The following is a 27,638-nucleotide window of genomic DNA, read 5'->3' as shown; positions in this document are numbered from 1 at the left end:
CATACTCAAGAAACTACAGAACACTCATGGAAGAAATGGGGGAAGACACAAAAAGATGGAAAAACATTCCATGCTCATGGATTGGAAGAATAAACATTGTTAAAATGTCTATCCTCCCCAGAGATATTTACATTTTCAATGTCATCCCTATTAAAATACCATTGGCATTTTTCAAAGAGCTGGAAAAAAAATTCCCAAAATTTGTATGGAACCAGAAAAGAACCTGAATTGCCCAGGGAAGGATGAAAAAGAAAAACAAAGCTGGGGGCATCACGTTGCCTGACTTCAAGCTATATTACAAAGCTGTGATCACCAAGACAGCATGGCACTGGCACAAAAACAGACACATAGACCAGTGGAACAGAGTAGAGAGCCCAGATATGGGTCCTCAACTCTGTGGTCAAATAATCTTTGACAAATCAGGAAAAAATATCCAAAGGGGAAAAAAACCAGTCTCTTCAATAAGTGGGGCTGGGAAAATTGGACAGCTACATATAGAAGAATGAAACTGGACTGTTCGCTTACACCATACACAAAGATAAACTCAAACTGGATGAAAGACCTCAATGTGAGACAGGAATCCATCAAAATCCTAGAGGAGAACATAGGCAGTAACCTCTTTGACCTCAGCCACAATAACTTCTTTCAAAACAGGTCTCCAAAGGCAAGCGAAATAAAAGCAAAAACGAACTTTTGGGACTTAAAGATAAAAAGCTTCTGTACAGCAGAGGAAACAGTCAATGAAACTAAGAAGCAAGCCATGGAATGGAAGAAGGTATTTGCAAATGACATTACAGATAAAGAGCTGGTATCCAAGAACTATAAAGAACTTCTTAAACTCAACACTCAAAAAAACCAAATAACCCAGTTGAAAAATGGGCAGAAGACATGAACAAACACTTCTCTAAAAAAGATACACAAATAGCTAACAGACATATGAAAAAATGCTCAATATCATTAGCCATCAGGGAAATACAAATCAAAACCACAATGAGCTACCACCTCACACCAGTTAGAATGGCAAAAATTAACAAAACAGGAAACAACAAATGTTGGTGAGAATGTGGAGAAAGGGGAACCCTCTTACATTTTTGGTGGGAATGCAAGCTGGTACAGCCATTCTGGAAAACAGTATGGGGGTTCCTCAAGATGTTAAGAACAGAGCTACTCTATGACCAGTAACTGCACTACTGGGTATTTACCCCAAAGATACAGATGTAGTGAAAAGAAGAGGCATATGCAGTCCAATGTTCATAGCAGCAATGTCCACACTAGCCAAATTATGGAAGGAGCCGAGATGCCCTTCAACAGATGAATGGATAAAGAAGATGCGATCCATATATACAGTGGAATATTACTCAACCATCAGAAAGGATGAATCCCTGCCATTTGCATCAACATGGATGGAACTGGAGGAGATTATGTTAAGTGAAGTAAGTCAAACAGAGAAAACCAATTATCATATGGTTTCACTCATGTGTGGAACATAAGCAATAGCACGGAGGGCCATAGGGGAAAGGAGGGGAATCCGAAGGGGGAGAAATCAGAGAGGGAGACGAACCATGAGAAACAATGAGCCACAAGAAACAATCTGGGGATTTCAGAGGGGAGGGGGGTGGGAGGAGGGGGTAACAGGATGACGGGTATTGAGGAGGACACACACTGTGATGAGCACTGGTTGTTACACTTAACTAATGAATCACTGAGCACTGCATTGAGGACTAATTATATACTATACAGTGGCTGACTGAACATAATTTAAAAATTAAAAAAAAGAAAAAAGTTTGTTTTTTTTTAAAAGATTTTATTTATTTGACAGATAGAGGGATCACAAGTAGGCAGAGAGGCAGGCAGAGAGAGGAGAAAGCATGCTCCCCGATGAGCAGGGAGCCTGAAGTGGGGCTCCATTCCAGGACCCTGAGACCACAACCCAAGTCGAAGGCAGAGGCCCAACCCACTGAGCCACCCAGGTGCCCCAGAAGTTTTATTTTTTTTTAAAATAAAATTATTTTCAAAAAACCCCAAGACAAAAAACCCAAAGCAAGTTGTTCTGCAAGAGCAGTTGCCTAGAAATGAGAGTGAAGAAGGGGTGTAACAGTGGACTGACAGTTGCTGCACCTTGCTTCCAGAAACCACCATTAAGGATGAGGAATGCCTTGGGCCACCCAGGGGAAGTTCCAAACTTGAAAACTGCTACTTCCAGACACTGGGCCTCTCCCTTCCCTTCCCTCCTTGTCACTCACATGTCCCAGGCTTGTCAGGTTTCCTTCCTAAGTAAAGCTGCATTAGCCCCTTCTGTCCCTCCCCACCGACCTGGCCACCTGAGTCCAGCCTCCCCAGCCTTGCTCTCTGGGGCTCCTCGTGACAATTTTAACAGCATCCACACTCGCCTCTTTCTCCATCCACTTTCCACACAACAGGTAGAATGGTATTTTCAGAACGGATCAAATCATGTTAGTCTTCAACCTAAAATTCCTCATTAATTTTGGACCCATCCTTTTCCCTTCCCCAGTCTCATCTGGCGCCTTCCCCCACACTCTGTGGCTTCCAATCCCACCCGCCTTCCTTCACTGCCTGGAAGGGATCTCTGTTCCTCTCATCTCAGGATTTCGGCGCACACTTGACCATCTGCTGAAAAGCTCTTCCTCGGCTCCTCAACCAGGGACTTCGTGTCCTCCGAGATTCTAGTTGAATCATCACCTCCTCAGGGAAGCCTTCTGTGACTTCATCAAGCCTCCAATTCCTCCTCACACTTCACAGCCTCTCATCATGAGGAGCATTTCTCCTTTGGGACCTTATCTTTAGTGGTTCCTTTGATTCCCAGACGTGCACTCCTTTATAAGACTGGCTGAAGACTTTGAGTCCACTACAAGTCAGGGAGCTCCATGAATCTCTGGCTCCTCAGGACAGTTCCTGGGCATGGTAGGTTCTCAATCAATATTGTTGGACCAAGACGGCAGGTCCTCTGGATACAGTACTTCAGACCTCTCTGAATGACTTTCCGGAAGGCCTGCACATCCTTCAGTAACTTGTTCACTCACTCTACTAACTTATGCCTGGATTCAGCCATAATTCACTGAGTGTGCACGGACAACAGGCACTGTCTGTGCTCAGTACTAGGGCTAGGCTGGCACCTAAAACAATTCTTGCCCCCAAAGAGTTACAGGCACTCAGAAGGTTTTCAGCGAGGAGAGCAACATGGTTGATCAGTGATTTAGAAAGACCACTGTGGCTGTAGGGAGGAGACCCAGGTGGGAGGCTGGCCCAGTGATTCTGACTAGATAGAGATGATGAGGCCTGATGAGGGCCGCAGCGTGGAGATGGAGAGAAGCACCTGGGAGATAGGAACCACAGGCCTCGGAGCCTGGGTGTGGGTGGAGGAGACAGGGAGCCTAGGAGAACCCCTAGGATCCCAGCTCGGTGGTGTCATCATTCACAGTGAGAGAAAACACAGGATGAGGAGAGGAGAGGGAGAGGAAATGAATGTAGTAGAACTTGGCTTCCCCAACAATTTATCAGTTTCTATTTCTAGAGAGAGTCTGATTAACCTGAGACTTCATTTAGAAGAGACTCTACTTTCAGGAATAACCAACTTGACTCTTTGTTTTTAATTTGCATACAGCAAAATTCACAGTGCACAGATCTATGAGTTTTGATAAATGCATAGAGTCGTGCAAACACTTCCACAGTCAAGATACAGAACAGCTCTATCATGGCCCTTTCTCCCCAAAATGGCCTCACTCCAGGCAAATCTTTTCCAATGCGTAACTCCTGGAGATCACAGATCTGTTCTCTATAATTTTGTCTTTTCCAGAATGTTACATCCATGGGGACATACAGTAGGTGGTCTTTTGAGTCTGGCTTCAATTACTTAGATGATACAATGTGACTTACCCATGTTGTTAAGTATATCAAGGATCAATTTTGTGTTATTGCCCAGTAGTATTCCGTTCTGTGGATTTACCACAGTTTATCATTCTGCAGCTCAGAAATATTTGGTTTTATATTTTTGAGGATCACAAATAAGTTTCCTAAAAATTTTCATGTATAGGTTTTTGTGTAAACATAGATTTTCATCTCATGCTGGGAATGGATTACTGGCTTGTATGGGTTGTACTATAAGTGTTATATTTAACTTTGTAAGAAAATAGCAAATTGTTTTCCAAAGTGGTTGTAACTTTCTGCATTTCTTTTTTATTATATTTTTTATTTTGGAATAGTTTTATTTTTTAATTAACATATAATGTATTATTAGTTTCAGAGGTACAGGTCTGTGGTTCATAATACCCAGTGCTCATTACATCATTATATCACGTGCCCTCCTTAATGTCCATCTCCCAGTTACCTCAGCCCCCCAGCCCCCACCCCTCCAACAACCCTCAGTTTGTTTCCTATGATTAAGAGTCTCTTATGGTTTGTCTCCCTCTCTGGTTTCATTTTGTTTTATTTATTTGAGAGAGAGAAAGAGCAAGCGAGAGTAGGGGAGGGGAGGAGCAGAGGAAGAGGGACAAGCAAACTCCATGGCACCCGGAGCCTAATGCAGGGCTCCACAGGGGGCTTGGTCTCATGACCCTGAGATCGTGATCTGAGCCAAAATCAAGAGTCGGTCCCTTAACTGACTGAGCCACCCAGGTGCCCCCCTTTTTGCATTTCTACCAACTATTTATGGGAGTTCCAGTTGCTTCACATCATTGCCAACATTTGATATTTTTCTATTTTTAAATTTTAACCATTCTAATGGGTGGTACTGCTCTCTCAGTGTGCTTATAATTTGCATCTTGATGACAAATGATAATGAACATCTTTTTACATGCTTGTTTTCCATCTGCATATTTTCTTTGGTGAAGTATCTCTTCAGATCGCTTGTCTGTTTAAAATCTTTGGTTGTTTTCTTTTTGTTAAGTTGTAAGCGTTCTTCATATATTCTGAATACAGTTCATTAATTGGATATATGATTTGCAAATATTATCTCCCTGTTTGTGGTGTGTCTTTTCTTTCTTTTTTTAAAAAAGATTTTATTTATTTATTTGACAGAGATCACAAGTAGGCAGAGAGGCAGGCAGAAAGACAGAGAGGAGGAAGCAGGCTCCCTGCCAAGCAGAGAGTCTGATGTGGGACTCGATCCCAAGACCCTGAGATCATTACCTGAACCAAAGGCAGAGGGTTAACCCACTGAGCCACCCAGGTGCCCTTGGTGTGTCTTTTCATTCTCTTATTAATCAGTAGCTTTTGGAGGCAAAAATTTATTTTTTATAAGTCCAATTAACATTTTTTCCCTTATGGATTGAGCTTTTGGCATCATATCTAATTACTCTTTACCTAACCTAAAGTCACAAAGATTTTCTTCTATATTTTTTTCTGGAAGTCACAGGTTTTCATTTTGATCCATTTTGATTTAATTTTTGCATAGCATCTGAAATATGGGTTGCGGTTTGTTTTTTTTCTGTATGTGTATAGTAGCTGTTCCAGCACTGTTTGTTAAAAGACTGTCCTTCCTTCACTGAATTGCTTTTGTTACTTCTGACAAAATCTACTGGTCGTATGTGGGTCCCATAGAATATGAAATATTCTGTTCCACTGACCTATGTGACTATCCTTTTGCCAGTATTACACTGTCTTGATTACTGTAGCTTTATAGTGAGTTTTAGAATCAGGTAGTGAGTAAGTCTTCCATCTTTTTCTTTTTCACAATTGTTTTGGCTATTCTAATTCCTTTGCCTTTCTAAATAAGTTTTAGAATCAGCTTGTAGCTTTCTTTTTTTTTTTTTTTAAGATTTATTTGAAAGAGAGTAAGAGCTAGAGAGCACACACAAAGGGAGAGGGAGAGGGAGAAGCAGACTCCCCGCTGACCAAGGAGCCCAATGTGGGACTCGATCCCACGACCCTGGGATCATGACCTGAGCTAAAGGCAGATGCTTAACCCACTGAACCACTCAGGCATCCCAGCTTGTAGCTTTCTATTAAAAACTCCTGCTGCGATTCTGACTGAAGTTGTCTTGAATTTATAGAGTAATTTGGGAAGACTAGACATCTTAAGAGTACTTAATCTTCTAAATGATGAATATAATATACCTCTTCAATTTTTTTAGATCTACTTCGATTTCTTTCATCAGCATTTTGTGGCATAGAGATAATGCACATTGTTGTTAGGTTTATATCTAGCTGTATCTTTTTTTTTAAGATTTTATTTATTTATTTGACAGAGAGAAATCACAAGTAGACGGAGAGACAGGCAGAGAGAGAGAGAGGGAAGCAGGCTCCCCACTGAGCAGAGAGCCCGATGCGGGACTCGATCCCAGGACCCTGAGATCATGACCCGAGCCGAAGGCAGCGGCTCAACCCACTGAGCCACCCAGGCACCCCTCTAGCTGTATCTTTTTAAGTGCTATTATAAATAGTTCTTTAAATATGTTTACTTATTTATTTATTTACTTGCTTACTTATGTTGTCCATTGAGGCACTTTATTTGCCTGTATGTATTATATCCCTACAAAAAGAATTCCAGGATCTTCCCTCCTATCTTGCTTCGTCATGGTCCGTGATGCCCACTGAGGTTGTCAATACAGTGAAACCAAACTGGTGGGATGGGAGCAGATTCTTCTGCCACTTCTCTGGATCTTTGAGTTGTACCTCAAATCTGGGGCTGATTACTCCATAGTTGTTTAACCTGCCTATGAGGTGCACAGTTTTCCCAGCTGTTGGTCATCAGTGATTTCAAATTCTCCAGTGGAGCCATGCTTCATCATCATAGTCAGAAACTGGACTATGACTCTGGAGCATGATCTAATAGGAAACCGACATTTGCCTCTCTTCTCAGCATTGTTCATGTTCTTGAGAGCATCTGCAGGGACATTCATGTGTACCATTACGGCAGCATGGAAAGATACCAGAAAGAGGATGGGCAAATTTTTAAAATTTCTAATGGTTTATTGCTAGTATATAGAAATACAATGGATTTTTCGATATTAACCTTGTATCCTGCAACCTTGATAAACTCATCATTTATAAGTTCTAGGAGGGTTTTTTTTTGGTAGATTCCATGAGATTTTATACATGATGATAATGTTGTCTGCCAAGAGAGAATGTCTCTCTTTCCAACCTGTGTGTGTATTTTTCTCCCTTGCCCTACAGCACTTGCGTAGGACTTGCAGTGTGATGTTGAATAGAAATATTCCTGTTGTGTGTTCTTTAGCTCCCTTTATCTCAGGGGGAAATCATTCAGCCTTTACCACTAAGAATAGTGTAAACGTGTGATGTTAGCTGTAGGTTTTGTTTTGTTTTTGTAGACGTCCTTTATCTAGTTGAGAAAGTTCCTTTCTGGGGCGCCTGGGTGGCTCAGTCAGTTAAGCATCTGCCTCTGGCTTGGGTCATGATCCCAGGGTCCTGGGATTGAGCCCTGTGTTGGGCTCCCTGATCAGTGGGGAATCTGCTTCTCCCTCTGTCTCTGCACCCCTGCCCCCCACCCTCCCAAGTACTGTTCATCTCTCTCTCTTTCTCTCAAATAAATCAATAAAATCTTAAAAAAAGTCCCTTTCTATTTGTAGTTCAAGTTGATTCTTACTCTTTTTAACAATATATGAGATTTTTAAAAAAATATTTTATTTATTTAACTGACAGATTACAAGTAGGCAGAGAGGCAGTCAGAGAGGAGGAAGCAGGCTCCCTGCTGAGCAGAGAGCCCGATGTGGGGCCCGATCCCAGGACCCTGGGATCATGACCTGAGCTGAAGGCAGAGGCTTTAACCCACTGAGCCACCCAGGCACTCGGGTCTTGGCATTCTTATTGAAAATCAGTTGACTGTGGATATATGGGGGGAAGACACTCTTAACGGAGAACTTTGGCAAACCACTTAATTTGGAACTTTTTTTTCTCTCACCTATAAGATGGAGAAGATAATCTCTTTCAGAGTTTTCAGGATAAAATGAGATCACATATGGAGAGTGTCAGCCATACTACCTGGGATATAGTAGGTTCCCCAGTGAATGTTAATTCTTCTCTTGCTGCAAGAAAGAGGTAGGATAAGCAGTGTAACATCCATCACCTCTATTCCTTCTCTTTTTCATATTTCCAGGACACGGGAGATGCTTGATACACTGACATGTCTATTTTTGCCTCAACCATTTGTTGAGTAATATGTTTACGATCGTGGACAAAGATGGTAAGTAGAGAGGTCTGGATAGGTTGAAGAAGTGCTTAGCTGGAAATGCAGTCAAGCAAATGAAGCAGGGGTTAGTATCAAATAATTCAATCAGCATTCCATAAATATTTACCTAGTCCTGACTTTGTGCCAGAATCTGTTCTAGGTTCTGGAGTTACGAAGACAAAAGGCTGCCCCTGTTCCCAGAAAGCTCTCAGTCTAGAGGAAGAGACAGACTGTTGAACTGGTAGTTATAAATGGTATAATATAACTTCTGAGATAGAATGAAGTAGAGGTCGCTGTAAGAGTGTGCAAGAAGAAAATAATTGTAGCCAGAGGATTTCAGGAAGGCCTCTGGGGAAAAGTGACCCTTGAGCAGAGTATCAAACAATTCATGGGAAAGAGTATGAAGAACAAGAGGAAAAAAGGTTAGTATAGGAAATATGATATACAAAACTATGAAGACATGAATATATGTTCTGGGTTCTAGGTAATGAAAATATTTTAGGGAACACAGGATAGGGCTCAGTAGTGGAGTGAGAAAATTGTTTGACTTTATTGAGATGGCTGTTGAGATCTATTAATGATCATTGTCTTCATCAGGGAAGTGACATGGTCTAATCTATGTTTTAGAGACTGAGAGAGAGATCTGTATGGAAAATGGGTGGTAGGGAAGAGGATGAGGCTAGAGGCAAGTAGAAAAACTGGGAAGAAATGTGTGTGGGGGCATGTGTTAGGTGGATTGATGGTGAATCAAATATGGGAATGTGGGAGAGGGGGGGCCTTGGATGAATCAGACTTCTGACATGGGGGAACTTAGCCATGGGCCATTCACTAGGTAGACACAAGAATGAGGAGCTAAACTGGAAAGGAAACATCATGTTTGCTTTTGGAGATGAAGCCAAATGGACATATCCAGTAGACAGGCTGTGTGGGACTAGAAGGGCAAAAACCAGTTTGAGTAGGAACACTGGTTAGTATAAAAAATATACATTATTGTCTGGCCTGCTGAAGGGAGAAGTGGGTTTTATTTGTTTTGCTGTGTTTTTTTTCATGATAATTAAAATATTAATGATTTTATTTTTATAACAAAACTATAAAGAAAAAAATACAGCTCATAGACCTACTACTCAAATAATCCCTATTTAAAGAGAGGGAGGACAATATATATTGATAGAAAAAGTAAAAAAAAAAAAAAATGAAAAAGTACCCCTCCAGCACTCCATTCCCTTAACCAATGTTAACAATTCCTTGTAATTCCTTCTAGGAAAAAAAATGCATGCACCCATTAGGTTCTGTATATCCCCAAAGGGGTCCTGCAGTATACAAGTGTTTAAGAGGTCTATTTTACTGAGCAGATTAACCTTCCCATTGCTTTTTTAGGCTTTACAAAGCCATCTGTCCTGGTGGAGTGGAGCTGTGAGCTCACTGGGGGAAGGGCAGGATGTCCATTACCCTAGCTGAAGCTATAGGGACTGGCTCAGGGTAGGTGCCCAGTAAAGACTAAGTGAATGAGCTGTTGCTACATCTTGGAAATTAGGATAGCTTTGCCTGCAGTTATACCTGATTAAATGACTTATTCAGCAAGTGTTTTCAGAGTCCTAAGTGTGCAGTGCTATGTGTGTGTGTGTGTGTTGAGGGAGGGAGTGCAGAGGGCTCAGCTCCTGGACCCACTGAAAGTAGAACCGGAAATGCCAGTCACCTTCTTCCAACTGTCTTGCTTTTTGAAATGGAAACTGAGGTCCAGAGTGAGATTATGATTTGCTAAAGCCACATGGCCTGTTGACCGCACAGCCAGCACAGAACTTCTGAGGGGTGTACCTAGTTGGAGGGGTTGGTGAGCTACCCTTCGACCTTTGTATCTCTTCTCCTTGTACCATAAAAGTAGCAACAATTCTCAACTCCTAGTCTCCAGACACACACAAGACTTTGAGGTGCTCTATGGAGCCCTTGGCCCTTGACCTGTTTGTAATGGCCAGGTTGGTTGACATCCTATACCTATTAGAGGCAACTGGCTGGTATAGAAGGGAGAGCACTAGACTGGGAGTCAGGAAGCCTGGATGCTGCTGCCAGCTCTGCCACACCTGAACAGCCCTGTTTTGTACAGGAGGGAACTGAAGCTCAGAGAAGGGAACTGAGCCACTGCTTCCAACGTGAGAAGTCCTATTCTTTAGGTGGTGTTCTTCCCATACATTGGACAGGGCTCCCTGAGACACTGCTGTCTGTGAGGGAAGCCCCAAATCCAGGCCTGGAAGAAACTTAGAGGAGTGAGTCTCAATCCTCAGGACTCTTAAGATCTCCTGGGAGCTTGCTAACAATCTAGGCGCTGGGGCCCTGCCCCCAGACAGATGCACAGATTCAATTAGAATATTTTCTACTTGGGACCGGGCATCTGGTTTTGTTTGTCTTTTTTTTTTTTTAATAAACTTTTTAATTTTTCTAAAAAGTAAGCTCTACGCCCAAGGTGGGACTCAGACTCACGACCCTGAGATCATGGGTGCATGGTTTTCTGACTGGGCCAGCTAGGTGCCCCTGTTTTTGTTTGTCTTTCAGCTCCAGAGTTTGAGACCCTCTAGGCTGGACTCTACGGTGAAAAACACCACAAAAACAAAAACGTAAGAAAAGTGGTCGGAGATCCCCGGTTCTCCTCCCAACGCTGCCGCGGACTGGCTGTGAAATGCGGGGCAAGTTCTTGAGTGAGTCGCCTGGATTCTGCAACCAAACTTTCAAAGCACTTTCACATCTGTTACCTCCGCGCGCAGGTTTCGCGGATCCCATCTGATGAGAAAACTGACCTCGGAGAAGGGAAGGGTCCGGTCTCAGCCGCTGGGCCAGGCGGGGACACAGCCTGGCTCTCCTGACGCCCAGTGCGCTCCGCCGCCCAGCCAGCCCAGCTCGGACGACAGGGCCCTGCCTCTCTCGCCCGCGGCGCCGCCCTGCCCGGCCAGGCGGCCGAAGGGCAGCGGGCAGCGCAGGGCTCCGGCAGCCGCCGCCTGTCAAACCCTCCGCCCAGCCCCGCGCCGGGCCCTGCCCAGGCCCCCAGGCAAGGAGGCCCCGCCCTCGCGCCGCGATTGGCCTCTACGCGGCAGCCTCATCGAGCCAGTGGCTGGAGCGGCTGTCCGGCAGGTCTGGGCCCCGCCCCCGCCCCGGGATGCCGCCCCGCAGGACGCGGCGGCAGCGGCGGCTGCGGGGGCTGCGGCGCCAGTGGAGGCGCGCGGAGCCGTGCGCCCCGCGAGCTGCAGCCGCGGCGGCAAGGTGAGAGGGGGCGCGGCTCATGACCCGGGGAGGGGGCGGGCGCCAGGGCCGAGGTCCGAGGGTAGGATCCCAGCGACGCTGGAATCCCGGGACCTTTGGAATGGCGCGGGAGCGCAGCGAGGAAGGGAGAGTTTGGGGGCCCCGGGCCCTTGTTCCAGAAGGGATGTTGGAAGGGCCGAGACCCTGTGGAGAGGAACCGAGCGCGCGTGTTTGTGTTGTGTGTACCGGTGAGGCTGCTGGTGTTGCTGAGTGTGTGAGCGGGTGAATGAGAGAGCAATTCGTGTGGCACGCCGTGTACCCAGTGTGCATTTGCGGGGGTGTGTGGTATGCGTGGGAGCCAGCGTCCATGGGCGTTACCGACTTTGTGCGGGTTTGCCCGTGCAATGGGTTCATTTTCTCTGCTGCGCGTGGGAGTGTGCGTGTCTCCGTGTGCTCCTGATGGGTTCTTGCCGCGGGAGTGAGCGCCCATCATCGGACGCCCACTCTCGGGCTGGGGTGGTCGTGGGTAAGTCTCGGAGGGTCCGCGCTCCAGACCCGTGGGTGCGCAGTTCATCATCCCTGCGCGCAGCGGGGTCTCCGAAGCGCCCAGGAGGCGCGCGGCCCCTGCCCCACCTGGAGTAGCCTCCGCCGCGTCGCCAGAGTCCTGCCCTGGAAGTCCTAGTTGCCGCCCGCTCCTGTCTCACTGGGTGACACCATACAGGCGCTCTCACCGCTCCAGGCCTCAGTTTCCCCATTCTTCCTTTGAAGAAGGCCGGTGTTGGTGGAGGCAGATTTGAGCGGGAGGGTGCACGGGCTTCTCGGAATGCGCTGTGGCGGCGGGTGGTCAGGGCCCTCGACACACCAGAGAAGAAGTGCGAGCCACTCTGTGCCGGGAAGGGGCTTTTGCGAGATCAGGTGGGTTTGTCAGGTTAAGGTAAGTGTGGTGGGGCTAACCCATTTTAGAGACGGGGAATAAACCGAGGAGTGGTGGTGACCTCCCAAACCTACCCCGGGACAAGAAAGGGGGCTGTTCCGCTCATTCTAATGCGCGGGTGCTGTCTCCCCTCTCCAGGAGCCCGGCGCGACCCCCGGTGGCCCGCCCTGCCCTGGCGCCATGCACTGCGAGGTGGCGGAGGCGCGCTCAGACAAGAGGCCGAAGGAGGCCCTCGGCGCTCCGGGTCCAGGCCGCGGGCCCACTGGCCTTGGCGGTACGCACATGGCCTTCAGGGTCACCGTGAGCGGCGGTGGCTGCGTGGATGGGGGCCCGCGTGACCTGCTGCCCCGGCCGCCTGTGCCACCGCCGTGCGCCCACGACCTCCTCCGGCCACGGAGCCCCCGAGAGTTTGGGCCGTCCAAGGCCGCTGCCGCCGGGAAGGGTAAGTCTCGCCCCGCCAGCGTGCCTGGCAGAAGGTGTGGAGAAGTTCGGGCTGCCTGGCCCGGACACCGCACACCTTTGTGGGAACTTGGTGGTACTTTCTCTAGTGTTCATGAGTTTCTTTTTAGTGGTTTGGGACTTGGTCGTCATTATAAAATGATGGCCGTTTAAGAGGCATCTAATTTAAACTCAATTATCCTATTCTGGAGAAGGGTGTGTATAGAAAGTCCAGATTACATGATTTTGCATCTCTGTATTTTTGATAAAAGTTGTGTGAAACTTACGAAAAATCTTTTAAATTAGGGTGACTAGCAATTCGACTATCTCTGAACTGCCTACAGGCATATTTGGACATATTCCGATGCTAAATAACAAAAACCAGAGGCTTTCAGCAAGACCTCTCCCCTCTTGGAACCTCAGTTTCCCCTTCTGTCAATTAAGGAATTAATTATATCGGATGATTTCTGGATTCCTGATGGAAAATTTTATGAATCTGTGATTCAGCCTGAGTCAATTTCTGGCTTAAAAGAAGACCTTTCTGAATTTGAAGCTTCAGAAGCATAATCTTTGGTCAGAAGTTCCTTTGCAATATCCTTCCTCTACCCAGTGAGGCTGGTGGGTGTAAGTTGCAGGCCCCAGTAGGGTTCATGGGCTCAAAGTCGGCGATGATGCAGGCATTCTCATGAACCTGTTCTCATCACAGTTAATTATTATTGAGCCATTATTTATAAGTTTCATACTGACAGATAATTAACCAGAAATTGGAGAGATTGTTAAGGTACAGATTGGTACCCCCTCCTCCCAGCTTATTTTCTCCCTGAGAGAAACCAAGGCTTGGGATTTCATTATTTTAGATTTTTGGGCTTCTTGGTTCTATTTTCAGGTGATTCTCAAGGAAGACAAAGATTTCTTTTGACTCTGTAGACATAAATCCTTCAGCATCAGCCCCAGCAACTTAGAAAAGTTAGAGTGTCTTGGTTTTAGAGATGAGAGCTTCTTCTGGGGAGAAAATAACCAACTTCCCAATTCAGGCAGTGGTAAAATGAAATGAATGTAAACAGTGTTTTTCTTCTTGATGAAAACACCTGACTTTGTTGAAGAGTGCAATTTCTTGCCTCATTTTCAATGTTAGTCTCTTCTCCAACAGAGAGGGATCCTGTTTGAAAGGGTGGACACAGCAAGCAATGGCTTCAGAGTATTATTACTGGGGTATGCATAGGAAGGGTTCTTTTACTGGGGAGAGAGGAGTGGTGTGTAGCAAGCAAGACACGAGTAATATTTGCTGTGCTGAGCTCTTTAGCTTGCGCCGTTCCACACATAATCCTCCCTTAAACAGGTACCTCCTGCAGTGTTTTAGGTTTTAAAAAAATCGTAGCTGTCCCTGAAGACGGAGTTCTCTTAGGACCTGGTGAATGTCTCTCCTAAATGTGGTCTCTGCTCAGAGCCGTGGTTAGAGACCTCATCAGGCTTTACACATGAACTTCCTACTTCGATTCTTCCAAACCCCAGTTATTTTTATTTACACTCCCCTTCCCCCGCCAATGTCTAATATATGAGATATTTAAGTCAGGATTGTATTGGGAAGGGGCAGAGGAGAATAAAGGGATGGGAGGAACAGCCTCTTTCTTTGTATCCTTAGATGGTCGTTCTGGTTAAGCTTTTGTAAGAGGCTTCTAAACTATTTTCTTCACGGTCTCCAGTGAGGCTGGTGGCGTAGAATTTATCATACCCATTTGAAAGGTGAGGAAATTGAGGCCTGAGAGTGGGGAAAACGTCTCCTGTGTAAAAGGCCACCCCGGGGTCTGGGTGGGAGTTCTCTGGCCAGCCTTTGCTCACTGACCTGGGCTTGAAGAAATTTCCACCGTGACCTCTGTCCTTCTAAGCGAGTTCTTTCTCACAGTCCAGTCTCTCAGTGATCAGAGACAAAATGAGCTTCCCCGCAGGGCTTCAGCAGTTCTCTTAAAAATGTCACAAGGAAGCTTACTGCCCCTGCTCCTGCTCAAATATTCCCCAGACCACGTAACCCTTTGAATGTTCGTTGTCTAGCTCCAAATCATAGGTTTATTTGAAACAGATGGAAATACCAATCAAAAAATATCCATGGACTATGCCCCGCCACCTATGATCTGTGGGAGCTTGGGGGGAAGCTGTTCTCTCTCTGAGCCTTGGTTTCCCCACTTATCAATTTAGTGCGAGACCAATTTGGAAAGACTGAGGAGAGCTTCAGTGAAAGGGTCACTTCAGTGTCTGGTTATTGTGGGGATTCCTCTGGGGGTGTGTTTAATGTGCTCAGTCTCTGGTTTTTCATTTGCATGAGAGGCAATAATGTCTCCTCCCAGGGTAAATCTAACAATGGTTGTAAGAATGCTTTATAAACTAAGAAGCTAGAAGGGGTCACTTTTATTAATTCATGCCAGGCCACCATGCTAGGGTAAGTGATACTTGTGGTGAAGGAGGCAGGGAAAGGAGGGAGAACGGTTTGATTTTTAAAATATTGAATGTGAAGCTCACTCTCGGGTGCGCTGGCCGGGGGAAGCCGAGAGGAGCCAAGCTTCGGGTCTTTTGTGTCCACGTCTGCCCAGAGAGAAGACGGTACTGCTCCGCCTGGGGTCAGGTTTCAGATGAGCTGTCTTCTGCTTCAGATAGACCCTAAGCCGAGGAAGGGAGCGAGCCCTTGAATCCAGCAACTCATCCATATATGCTGGGCTTCTCGGCGTTTCCAGATCTGGAGTCAGGAGGCGCTGGGGATGGTACGACGTCATGGACTAACATTGTCATCATTTACAATAAGAATCACGATCTGTTTATGGCAGAGTCCCGTTTATCCAGATTCCAGGCAGCTGCAAAGGCCAGATTACCAGATGCTGCATTTTTCTTTCTTATTATTAAACACCCAACACTGTGCTTTTGGAAGTCCTGACAAGGAAAGAAGGTAAACATCTGGGCTTTATGGAGGCAGACGGCTTTGTGGTGATGGCCCGATGACGCTTGTTCCCTGTGCACAGTGCTTTCCGGTTTCCACCGTGTGTTCCCACACATTCTCTCATCTGCCCTCACGCCAACTGTGCTCTGCCTACCTTGTGGGCTGCTCTAAGGGGACAGATGTAGAGTGCTTTGTGGTCTTTAGAGTGCTGGGCACATCATGACTCTGACTCCCATTTTATAGATGAAGACACTGAGGCTCAAGGATGTGCTCAAAGCTACCGACAGAGCGTGGCAGTTTCTTTTTTCTTTCTTTCTTTTCTTTTTTTTTTTTTTAAGATTTTATTTATTTATTTGACAGAGAGAGATCACAAGTAGGCAGAGAGGCAGACAGAGAGAGAGGGGCAAGCAGGCTCCCTGCTGAGCAGAGAGCCTGATGTGGGGCTCCATCCCAGGACCCTGAGACCATGACCTGAGCCGAAGGCAGAGGCTTAACCCACTGAGCCACCCACGCGCCCCTGAGAGAGTGGTGGTTTCTAAGCCTCTCTCTTCCAAATATTCGATTCTGGTTCCCCAGCTTGTACCTTCGCTGAGAGCTAGCATAGTGGATGGCCTCCTGAATATTCCCAGAGAATTTAAAATATTTTTGCTTTTGGTGTTTCTTCTGTCCTTTTTGGAAGTAATACCTATGCTATAGTTAGAAAACTTCTTAGTTTACCATTTGTCCAGAGTTGCTCTTCCCAGACTACGCCAGATAATGAGCTCGCTATTTAATTCACAGCGACTCTCTGGGATCCTTTCACAGTGTGCTGAGACGGGGCAAGTCCTAGCAAAAAAAAAAAAGAGGCCGAGGATCGTGACACATGTGTGTCACTGCCATTAGTAAACAGTCATTGTAACATGGGCGTAAATGCCAAGAAGTAGTCAATCTTGTAACTTAAAAAAATAGCTAGTATATAGATTTTTTTTTTCCTCAAAAAAAAGGAAAACAAAATGCAGTTGTAGTTTGTTTGCCGGACATTAGAGACCAGCAATGGTGGAGAGTAAACATGATGGTTTTGGTGGTGTTACCTGGTAGAATTTCTTCATCCAAATCAGAAGCCCTTGTATGTCCTGGGGAGTCTTTAGAGGGGCTAGTGCACCCCTAATAGAAAGGTATGAGTTATTTTGAAAGCATTTACCCCCTCCGGCTCTGGTGGGCAATTTGCTTGCATTTCATCCATTTTAAAGTGCTGGTCCTGGGATCCGGAAATAATCAGATCCAAATTTTTTCGGTGCTTGAGGTTTCAAAAAAGGGGGAGAAAAACCTGCTGGCCAAATGTCAGGCTCTGTGAGACAAAGAGAGACATGTATGTGTGTGGGTACACAAACGCGATAGGAACATGTTGCGTCTACAGTCTTGAGAGTTATGTATCCGACAAATCTTCTATAGACGTGTAGCGGAAATAGAATTCCCACAGATTCCCTAAGAATCCTGGGCGGCTAGAATTTCTCTTCCCTACCTCCCAAGCTCTCCAGAAGCTGCTGGGACTTGGTATACAAATGAAAAGGAGACCATCACAGGTGATCGGGACTTAATTTCTGCCTGGTCGTTTTTGGTCATTTTACCTGTCGTGCTTTGCTGGGCTGAGGTCTGAGGACCCCTTTAGCCGTGGCGTCATATAGATAGGCTGTGTTGTTCCATCTGTGATTTAAAAGCATCAGTTTCTTTATATGCTATGGTTTTCCTTCACACTTCTGAGAAAGAAAAAAAAAAGCCCACCCCGTCTTTGACTTATTCATCTCTCTGCGTTATATTTGCGTGAGAAGCTAAATGAGCCAGCACACTTAGTTTTACAGTGCGTTAAAATCTCATTACAGGCATAAGTGCACAATGAATCATTTAAAAAAATATATTCTTATGTTCTTTGTTTTGAATGTTGCATAATTATCATCATTTTCTTCGGTTTTATTTTGTGGAGTTTGGCCAGCATCCTAGAAAAGGAGAGAAACTAAAGTTTTCAATCCTTTTTTGGATAGGATTAGGAAAAAAAGAAACAACAAACAAATAAATACCAACTTTATTTGTAAATTGACCAGTGACTATTGCTAATTATGGCTTTTGCATAGAGAGGGTAATGGCTCTTCCTTCCCTCAATTTTCTTGGACCAGAATCCCCTTTTTTGAAACTGATACGGTGGTATTTCAACAACCTCACCTTATAGAATATGATTATATGTGACGTTAGATTATGTGGTTTGTTCATTTATTTTGCTAATACAGATTTTAGTTGCAATGAATTTGGACCTGGAGAGTTGTCTTGTTTCTTTTGGTAGGGGGTAGTTTATTTTTGTGCTTAAAGAAACAAAGACATTTCGATTCAAAGGGGGAGAAGAAATGAAACAAACTTCTGCAGTGGGCTCTGAAAACTTCAACTGCCTTATGCAGAAAGCACAGCTGTAATACCAGGGCCAGGAAAAAAAGAGCAAACTCCTGAAATATTCGTGCTGCTCGCCTTCACTGTGCTAATGATTCTAGCAGTTTAAAAACGGACTTCTTGTTTATCAACAGTGGCTGCGCGAATTAATAGTTTACAATGAATAAAAAAAAAAAAAATAGCTCTCAGCATTAGAAGCAAAGTCCGGGACTGATAGCTGAAAAGGGGGAGGGTGGTTGTAGCTGTTTTGGTCTCCCTAGGCCTTATTTATAAGAAACTGAAAGGAAACAGACCTGGGATGGGGTGGGGGTGGGGAGAATACAACCCTACCCCAGTGGTCTTACAGTTTAAAGTCCCCGAAAGCATCTGTTTTCTTCTTTCCCCCATCTTCCTCTAAACTCCAAAGGGTTATTCCTTCAGAGGGTTTCCGGCGGATCGAGGCAGATTGTGTTAGCATTACGAGCTGTGTTTTTAAAGTCAGCATTTGAGTCAGATGCACTGAGGAGACCTTCAGTCCGCTAACTGAATAATGCATTTCCTGTACGGCCTGAATTTATTTGGTGGTTATGGTTGGGCCTGTCTGGAGCGAACACATGCACCATTGTGCAGCCTCGATGCATGCGGGCCACGCTCTTGGCTTTGAGTCTCTGTTTCCCCATCTGTAAAATGGGAAACAGTTGGACGGGATGGTCCGTTGTCCCTTCCTGCTCTGAAGCTCAGGGATTCCACATGAACTGGACTGGGGAAGTCAGGGAGGATCGAGGCTGTGGGAAGAAGTCACCTTTGTCTCAGACTTGACTTCTCTTTTGAACTCTTGAGCCCTGAGGCTGACTGCCGGAGAAAACACAAGTGTGAGGGGGGCAGTTAGCTAATCTTTACTGAGCACCTACTGTGTGCCAGGCTGGGCACTGTAGCTTTGACTGCATTTAATGATACCCAATTACCCTGTGAGAAAAGGAGGCATTATTCTAGTTTTCCAGATGGGGCAACTGAGGCTTGGAAAGTTTAAGTGATTGACCCCAGTAATAAGCTCACTAGCTAGAAAGTCTTAAAGCCTGGAGTTTGAACTCAGCTCTATCTGACAGCAAAGCCTGTACTTTCCCAGCTAAAGCACAGCATTCTTAAGGACGGGCTTTAAACCCTAGGCAGTGGTGAGGAGTAGCCGTGTCTAGAGAGTGGGTCCCCCATCCTGGGGGAAGATGGTAGAAGGCTGCAGGCTGGTCCAGACGGCTGTTCCCTGGAGGAGCCCATTCTGAGTCTCTGCTAACAGGCTGAGGTGTGACTTTATGGGCAGACTGTGTGCATCTGTCCACCTCCCTGCTGTAGAAATGGGGGAAAGACAGCATTTCCCAGTCGTGACATGGGATCCTCAGGCAAGGATTCTCTGAGGCTGTGGAGGGACCCTCTAGAAACAGCTCCTTCTCCGAAGCAGCAGAACACTTACATGTCCTAGTGGTTATTGTGAGTTCTAGCCCCCTTTTGAGCCTTTCCCACAGTTCAGGGCGATTCCTTGCCCAGATGCTGGTTGCGATCTCCCTTTCACTGCTTCTGAAGACACCTTTTGATGTTTGAAGAGAATTTCTCTTAAGCCCCACCACACCTATGGTAGAATGCATGCTTCATTGGGCATGTGGCGTAAGATCTGCTGAACAGTCATTTCCTGTTCGATCATGGGACGAAGAAGGGCTTGGGAGGGAGAACATCCCAGGAATCAGAGTAAACGTGAGCATTTGTTTGTGGGAAATGGGTCTTTTATGTCAGATGAAGAATGAATCAAATGACCCCTAGGGGAAGGAAAAGTCCCGCTGCTGGTTTGTGTCTGTGGTCTTGCACGAAGGGGCACACGTCATGAGACAGTGGACATTCTCGGAGGATCACACTTAGTGCAGGAGTCTTTATGGCCCCAGCCTTCTTTGCCTTTGGATGATGACCCTGAGTCTGAAACGAAGAATAGGAAGAAGAATCAGGAGGGCGCTGGTTGCCATGTGGCCCGGCCTCTTCCTACTTGTGTCTTTTTAACAACTAGATTACTCTTTTAGATGTTGTTGCCTCCTTTTTTTTTTTTTTTTTTTTTTAAATAACAGGTTTGATGGAAAATAAAGCTTTAGCAAGAAACCAGGGAGAATTATAAACCTTACTTTTAAAAATACAGATCCCATTTGCTGTTTTAAGCTCTCCGGAGGGCTGGAGAGTGGGTTTGTTTTGGAACGTTGCTGGACTATATGAATTACTTCTCTGAGGCTTGGGTATTTAATACCTAGTAGAAGTTTGTGTAAGAGCTGATGATGTATTTTGCCGACTTTCCAACCCTGTAAATAAATTACATGTGCTGGCCGAGGTTGCCAGGATCCACTGTGTCAATTGAAGCTTAATTTTTATCCCAAACCACTTAATACTTTTGTCCTAGCGAGTAGAGAAAGTTACCGGGTCTTGTCCAGCAGCGGGTCCATTCCAAGACAGAGACGGCTTCGTGAGACTGTGAGTAGGCCTCCGTGGGTCCACGGATCTTGACACGGTTTTTTGGTGATTAAGTAGCTTCAACGGTCTCAAGCCCAACCCTCCAGGCAGAGGATGATAGTATAATTTTAAGTGTATCGTAAAAATGAAACTCGATCGCTTCCACTCCCCAAACCTGCCTCACTCCCCTTCTCTCTGGAGAACACGGCCGTAATTATGTGTTTAATCTCAAGACCGCCTGTGCATTTTATCTTATTTGAGTGCAAAGCCCAGGTAATAACGTTGGCATTTCCAGTGCGAAACAAAATAGGGTTTCTAATTTGGAGACGCTATTAAATATTTCATGCTTCAACCAAACTCAGTTCTTTTTTTCCTATAATAAGTTTAAATATTAATTCTCTGGAATGTCAGATGCCTAAAGCTAGGCATTTAGTGATCTGCAGTTTCAAGTATCTCGAAGAAGGTTTATGAAACAGGATATTTCACTGGGAGGGATGAGTTGTGTGTTTCAGAGATATCTGAATTCAAGGCAGCGTCTTCAGATTTACTTTTTAAAGGGAAAAGGTCGTAAAATAAGTTGCTTTATGTGCTGAAGGATTAAGTGGCTTAGGCTGAAATAACAGCAGGGACTTGACTGTTTTTCCCCCTTATATTTTAACAATGCTTTCTGGGGGAGGGGGTGGGTCATTTTCCCGCCCGCTTGTCTCCTCCCCCATCACCCTCCTCCCCCACCCCCAGCAGCCAGATGGCTTTAATTCTAACCAAATCCCACGCCGAGGCCAAATGATTGATCAAACAGTCATTTGTACTTACGTAGCACTTTTTGTGAGAATATCTCTGCATTGGAGCTTCTCGCCCGGGTTAGCTCTTCTTGGGGCCTTTAGATGGTTGACTTCCAGCAGGCTGAGGGGCTCGGAGAGGCGGGGGTCCAGGGGTGGGCAGAGAAGAGAAATCCCAGACCTTACTATCCCAAGAATTCCTTGCTTAGAAACTTTTTGTTACTTCCCATCCTTGACAGCAGGGGTATCCAAGTTTTCTGAATACAAGGACAAGAGTCTTTCCCCTGGAAAAGGGACAGGACAGCACTTATATTTTTAGCGTGTGTTTATGGACAAGATGCCTAATGAGTTTATTAGTTTTAAGCCCTCTTTTAAATAGATTGGTATTTTATCATCCACTTACCCATCTGTAGAGACATCCATTTATTTTCTGGTCTTTGGTGTGTGCTTTAAAGGTCACCTCTGATACTACAGCTTGGTTCATAGACTGGCAACCGGTTGGCCAGTGGGAAAATCTGAGCCCTTTGGTGTAATGTCCAAGGCTTTCCCAGTAGTCCAGCTCATCTCTTCCTGATGCCTGCTCTGCTCATTCTCCAGCAGTGTTGGACTTTTCCTTACGTGGCTCCAGACCTGGGGTTTTTTCTCTTTCCTTGTCCTTCTGTCTTTATAAACCAGGAGCTGCTTCTGATTCATCTCTGTACCCCTGTGTCCAGTATCAAGTCTGGCATGAAGTACGTATCTGAGGGTGCTGGCTGAGGCTGTGGGCATAGAACTAGGCCACCAGGGTTGAATCCTAGCTCTGGGGACTAACATGGGGAACTTGGGGCATGTCGTTGAGCTCTCTGCTCCTCGGTGTTCTTATCTTCAGAATGGGGATAATGATAGCAATGATCTCACAAGAGGATGAAATGAGTTAATACATGTACAAGTGCTTTGGTACAGGGACTGGCCCCTGGCATAATGCTCAGTAAATTTTAGGATTATTATTATTATTGTTATTGCTGTCATGTAAATGTTTGGTAAACAGAACCTCTTGGAAGGGCTTTCCTCCCTTCCCTTGCCACCAGACTGACTCCTAATTCTTCTTTAAGACCCAGCTCAAGCACCGTCTCCTCCCAGAAGCCTTCCTTTTCTCCCTGGGCTGGGTTTTGGTGGAGCTCTAGCACACACACAGCCCTTATCCTTCCTTTTGCCATAGCACTGTTCACCCTGTGGTGATTTTCTGTTGACTTCTGTGGTCTTGAGGACAGGGGCAGAGTTTCCTGATCCCTGCATGTCACAGGGTCTGGCTCAGAGTGGATGTCTGGGAAGGCTGGGGATGGGATCCAATCCAGTCTCTGTCCAGTTTGTGTGCTCTTGTTTTTCCCACATGGTTGAACACACAGTAAACTCTCGGTGTATGTAAGACTGACCAATATGCAAGGAGTTCCCACATGTGCATGCACTCATATTCCCTTTCCAGCACCTACGTGGGGCTCTGCATAATGACAGCTGCCCCTAGCTTGCTAGGGGACCTTGGACATGTCCTCTCACCTGTCTGGGCCTCCCTATCCTCTCGTTTCTGGGAAGAGTTGGCCTCAGTGAGTGATCACAGGCCTTTCTGGGATGCAAGGACAGGTCAGGGGCTTGTAGAGGAGCTAGGGGCGTGATGGCTGTCCCAGAGAGACTGGCCCAGGATTGTAGGTACTCCCTGCCACACACCCTCCCTCCCTCCAAGGCAAAATTTCAGGCATTTAAAAATGTGTGTCATCTTGTGGTTTAAAGAGCAGATATTGGTGGTTATACTACATCTGACCCAAACTCCTCTAAGATGAAAAACCTCGGATCAGGTGTTGGAACTGAGGACTGGGAGCCACACCGTGGGTCTCCGAGGTCCTGCCGAGGGGTGGAAATTGGTGTACAGACCCTGGATCCCCACTCCAGGTCAGGTTTCGACAGAGCTCCCTGGGGGCATCATGTCGGCCTGCTGGCTTCTCTACAAGCCTGTTATGGCTTCAGGACTGTAAACCATAAGCTCTGCCCAAATCATTAAAGTTCGTTCAATCCCCCCCTTGAACAGATGGGAAGACTAAGGTTCAGAGAGGCCATGTTGTTACTTGTGCAAATGTGGCCTTTGGAGTCAGAACTGGGTTCAGACCCTTACTACGGACTACTTACTACACCACTTGCTGAACCTTGGCCAAGGTCATTAGTGATGAGCCTCCGTCTTCCTCATTTGTAAAATGGAGGTAATTCCTGTCTCTTAGGGCTGATGTGGGGAGCACCTAGCTCAGGGACTAGCACCCAGGAGGCGTGTTAACAGAAATGAGCTGCTGTTGCTGCTGGTCTTACTGAGAGAGAGCCAGGACAGGTCCGCAGGCCTCACTTCCTCTGATGCTCTTCTAGGGCACAGTACCCTATCCCCGCTCTCTGGTGCTTGTTTTTCTTTTCTTTCCATTTTTTTTTTTAAAGATTTTATTTATTTATTTGACAGAGAGAGAGAGTGAGAGAGATCACAAGGAGGCAGAGAGGCAGTAGGAGGGAGAGGAGGAAGCAGGCTCCCTGCTGAGCAGAGAGCTGGATGCAGGGCTTGATCCCAAGATCCTGAGATCATGACCTGAGCCAAAGGCAGAGGCTTAATCCACTGAGCCACCCAGGTGTCCCTTGTTTCTCTTTTTTTGGTGAAGTTAGAGGGGTAAGGACTCTGGAATCTCAGAGAGACTGAGGTTCTAATCTAAGCGCTGGAGGACACAGATGTGATTGACTGGCATCTTGGCCTCACTTGGGGCTGTGGGGAGGTAAGGGGCTGTGGGGAGGTAAGGGGCTGTGGGGAGGTAAGGGGCTGTGGTCCCTGCTGACACGGGCATGGGCTGCCACAGTGTAACTGTCTGACCGGTCCCGGCTCTGGGTAGTCCAAGACCCTCACACGGTCTGTGGTGGCTCTGATGTTCAGCAGCAGGGGGAGCCGGGAGGGGGTATGGGAAGGGCCAGGAGGCAGAGCGCCCCGCCCCCTGTTTATTGGGTTGGGATTTGACTTCTGACTAATACCCAGCTGGACTGCTTTCAGTCCCCTTCTTTAACTTGTAATGCCATTACTGTTCTGCCCCCACCCCTTCCCCACGCATGCAGGTGCTTCCATTTGTTGAACCCTATTGTGAGTAAAGAACCCACAAGGCAGTTTAATTCTTTCTACATTTACTCCTTGTGGGGAAGCATCAGCACCCTTGTTTTACACATGAGAAAAGCTGAGGCCGGGAGAGGCTAAGTGGCCTGCCCCAAATTCCAGAGCTGGTAGCTGCCAGTCTCCCTCCAGGATTCCTGCCCTTCCTGGCACCCTGTTACCTCTGTGGGTCCCCCTTCAGCTCCTTCGGACCTCTGCTGCCTTGGGCCCAGTCTTACCCGTGCATCACTGTTGAGAGACTGCCTCTTCCAGCCAGGATTTCCATTCCCTCTTCATCTGCCGACTGCCCTTTGTTACTTTTCTCTCACTGAACATGTATTACAGATGCTTGGGTTGAGGTTTTCCTCTGTATTGAGACCATGCGCTCCTTGGAGCAGGGTCTGGAGTGAACACATCTCCGCCCTGCGGAGGGAGTGTGGACCAGAGATCAGAATGAACGCAGGACCCCAGCAGAATTCATCTGTCCCTTTCCAGTCAAGGGACATTTTCCTGGGGCTGTTCCTCAAGCAGATTTTCGGGAAAACAACCTAGAGTGGGTTTCTATTTTGGAGTCTCAGCTTCGTATTTGTAAAACGGGGGGACGATGAGTCCCCGCCCAGCCAGTCATCAGTAGCCTATGGGGTACAGTGTGCGAAAGTGTCCTGAAAACGGGGAGGGCCGTTTGGGTTTGCTTGTTGGTTGGTTCGTTCATCAGTGTGTACTGAACGGCTTCTGTGGCCCAAGCATTGGGTTGGCCCTGGGGACTCCGTGGTGGTCTAACAGAGCCCTCGCTTGCATGGAGCTTGTAGTCTGGAGAGCAATGGACAGTTGGGTGAGTGTGTGCGGGGCCTCTCCCAGCCCGGCTGGGTCCCCATTCCTCCTCTGTGCAGCTTCACTGCCTTATTACCTGCTTTGCTGTCCTGAGCAGACTCCTGAGCTCAGCCAGTCTAATGCCTCATGACCTGGGACCGTGTCTCTGAGCCTGGGTTTGCAGGCATAGGAAATGAAAGTATTTGCCAGCTTAGCTCCCCTTGCAAAGCTAGTGAGAGACTCGGTGAGGTCTGCAGGAAAGGGCAGGATGCTCTGGAGGAGGGTGGTCAGTCCCAAGGAGGGGGACCACCTTTGCCAGCCCCTTTCTTGTACCTGTTACTTGCTTAAACTTTGCTCTTGGAGGGAATGCACTTTTTCATCGTCTCTGGGAATATAGGCCAAGAACTTTCATTCTGTGAAATCTTTAGAGTCTCTCCTGTCCCAGCCTCACATGCTTCTCTTCCCACTCCTCCCAGTCTGTTGGTGGAAGGTGGCTTCTCGCACAGGAGAGCTCTCAGCTAGAGAGACCCAGAGACAAGTAAATTCCCATTGTGTGTTATTGGGCATGGGGAGGAGGCAGTGGGGTTGTTACGGGCCCTCCTTCCCTCCACACCCCTCCATTTTCAGTATGCTGTCACAATCACTTACTGAATACTGCCAGACACTGGATTATCTTTTTAAATTGATGACTTTAAATAAAAATTTCCCTCCCATTTTTACGTTCCCACATCTTCATCAACACTTGGTATTGTTATTCTTTTTAAATGTAACCATTCTGGTTGGTGGATGAGTGGTGGAATCTGTTTTAATTTGTGAATGGGCAGTAATTTGAACATTTGTCCACATGTTGATTGGCCACCAGTCTACCTCTTTTGTGATGTGCCCTTTCAAGGCATTTACCTATTTTTTTATTGAGTAGTCTTTTTTTTTTTAAGATTTTATTTATTTATTTGGCAGAGAGAGAGAGAGATCACAAGTAGGTAGAGAGGCGGTCAGAGAGAGCGGGGGAAGCAGGCTCCCTGCTGAGCAGAGAGCCTGATGTGGACTCGATCCCAGGACCCTGAGATCATGACCTGAACCAAAGGCAGAGACTTAACCCACTGAGCCACCCTGGTGCCTCTTTATTGAGTAGTCTTGTCTTTAAGTAACTAAAACTTACTTTTTAGTAAGTTTTAAGTATTCTCTTATATGTTCTGGAGAGAAAACCTCTGTCAGTTACATGTATTGTGAATATTTTCCCCAGCCTGGGATTTGCCTTTCCATTTTGGTCTTTGAAGTTTCCTTTCCCCTTCTTCCTTGTCTTCTTCTTCTTCTTTTTTTTTTTTTTTTTTTTTGTCTTCTTCTTTTTTAATTAAGGATTTTTTTTTCTAAGTAATCTCTTCACTCAATGTGGGGCTCAAACTCACAACCCCAAGATCAAGAGTCCCATGTTCTACCCAGTGAACCAGCCAGGCACCCCTTCTTTTTCTTTTCTTTTCTTTTTTTTAAAGGATTGTCTTGTGTAATCTTTTTTTTTTTTTTTAAAGATTTTATTTATTTATTTGACAGAGAGAAATCACAAGTAGATAGAGAGGCAGGCAGAGAGAGAGAGAAGGAACAGGCTCCCTGCTGAGCAGAGAGCCCGATGCGGGACTCAATCCCAGGATCCTGAGATCATGACCTGAGCCGAAGGCAGCGGCTTAACCCACTGAGCCACCCAGGCACCCCTGTCTTGTGTAATCTTAAACTACCCTGTGATGTCAGTGTTTTTATGGAACACTTTAAAAATTAAAATAAATTATAATTAAATAAAATTGAAAATCCAGTCCCTTAGTTATACGAGCTGCATTTCAAGTGCTCGTAGACACCTATGGCTGGTGGCCACCCATAATGGATGGAACAGAGGTGGAACGTTTACATCACCACAGAAAGTTCAGTTGGACAGCACCAGTCTAGAATATCATTCTTTAATTTATTCATTTGTTCAGCAAATGCTTCCTGGAACCCTATCATATGCTAGGCTTTATATCCGGCCCTGGATAAGTGGGTATAGCCCAGGCTCAGCCTCTGCCTTGGGGCGGGCAGCAGGTGGACATAGTAACTTGGAGGTAGGGCCCGCATGCTGGTTATCAGGGCTGGCTCCTGTTGTGGATGGGGCATGAGCAGACTTTCTCAAGAAGCAGCATTTGCATGACTGCTTTCTGCTGGTTCCCCCCAGAAGCAGCCCAGACAAGGCAGATGGTTCACGGAAGGACATCTCTGAAGCGGGAATCACGGTCAAAGCTTCTGTCTGGCTCCCAGCTATAGCCTCTCAGATAGGAGTGCCTTCTTGACTTGTGACAAATTGTTTTCTGTTACTTATAATTCTGCTTTGGGAGGTGGATTACCCT

At 46.2% G+C, this 27,638-nt stretch overlaps 1 protein-coding gene and 1 pseudogene across 1 annotated transcript in view; one reads left to right on the top strand and one right to left on the bottom strand.

Moving 5' to 3' along the window:
* Positions 1 to 6,487: 6,487 nt before the first annotated feature.
* LOC122898705 lies at positions 6,488 to 6,869 on the bottom strand (annotated as a pseudogene).
* A 5,616-nt stretch (positions 6,870 to 12,485) lies between these two features.
* The window catches only part of GLIS1 (GLIS family zinc finger 1), a 216,828-nt gene continuing 201,675 nt past the window's right edge, over positions 12,486 to 27,638 (top strand). Inside the window, exon 1 of the mRNA XM_044238274.1 lies at positions 12,486 to 12,747. Within this exon, the coding sequence (XP_044094209.1) occupies positions 12,486 to 12,747 (262 nt within the window). The remainder of the gene's footprint in view (positions 12,748 to 27,638) is intronic.

This window comes from Neovison vison, chromosome 2 (assembly GCF_020171115.1).
Source record: "Neovison vison isolate M4711 chromosome 2, ASM_NN_V1, whole genome shotgun sequence".
NCBI classification, from domain to species: domain Eukaryota; kingdom Metazoa; phylum Chordata; class Mammalia; order Carnivora; family Mustelidae; genus Neogale; species Neogale vison.
Note: the sequence above shows the minus strand (reverse complement) of the source record. Positions and strands in the feature narration are given on the sequence as shown.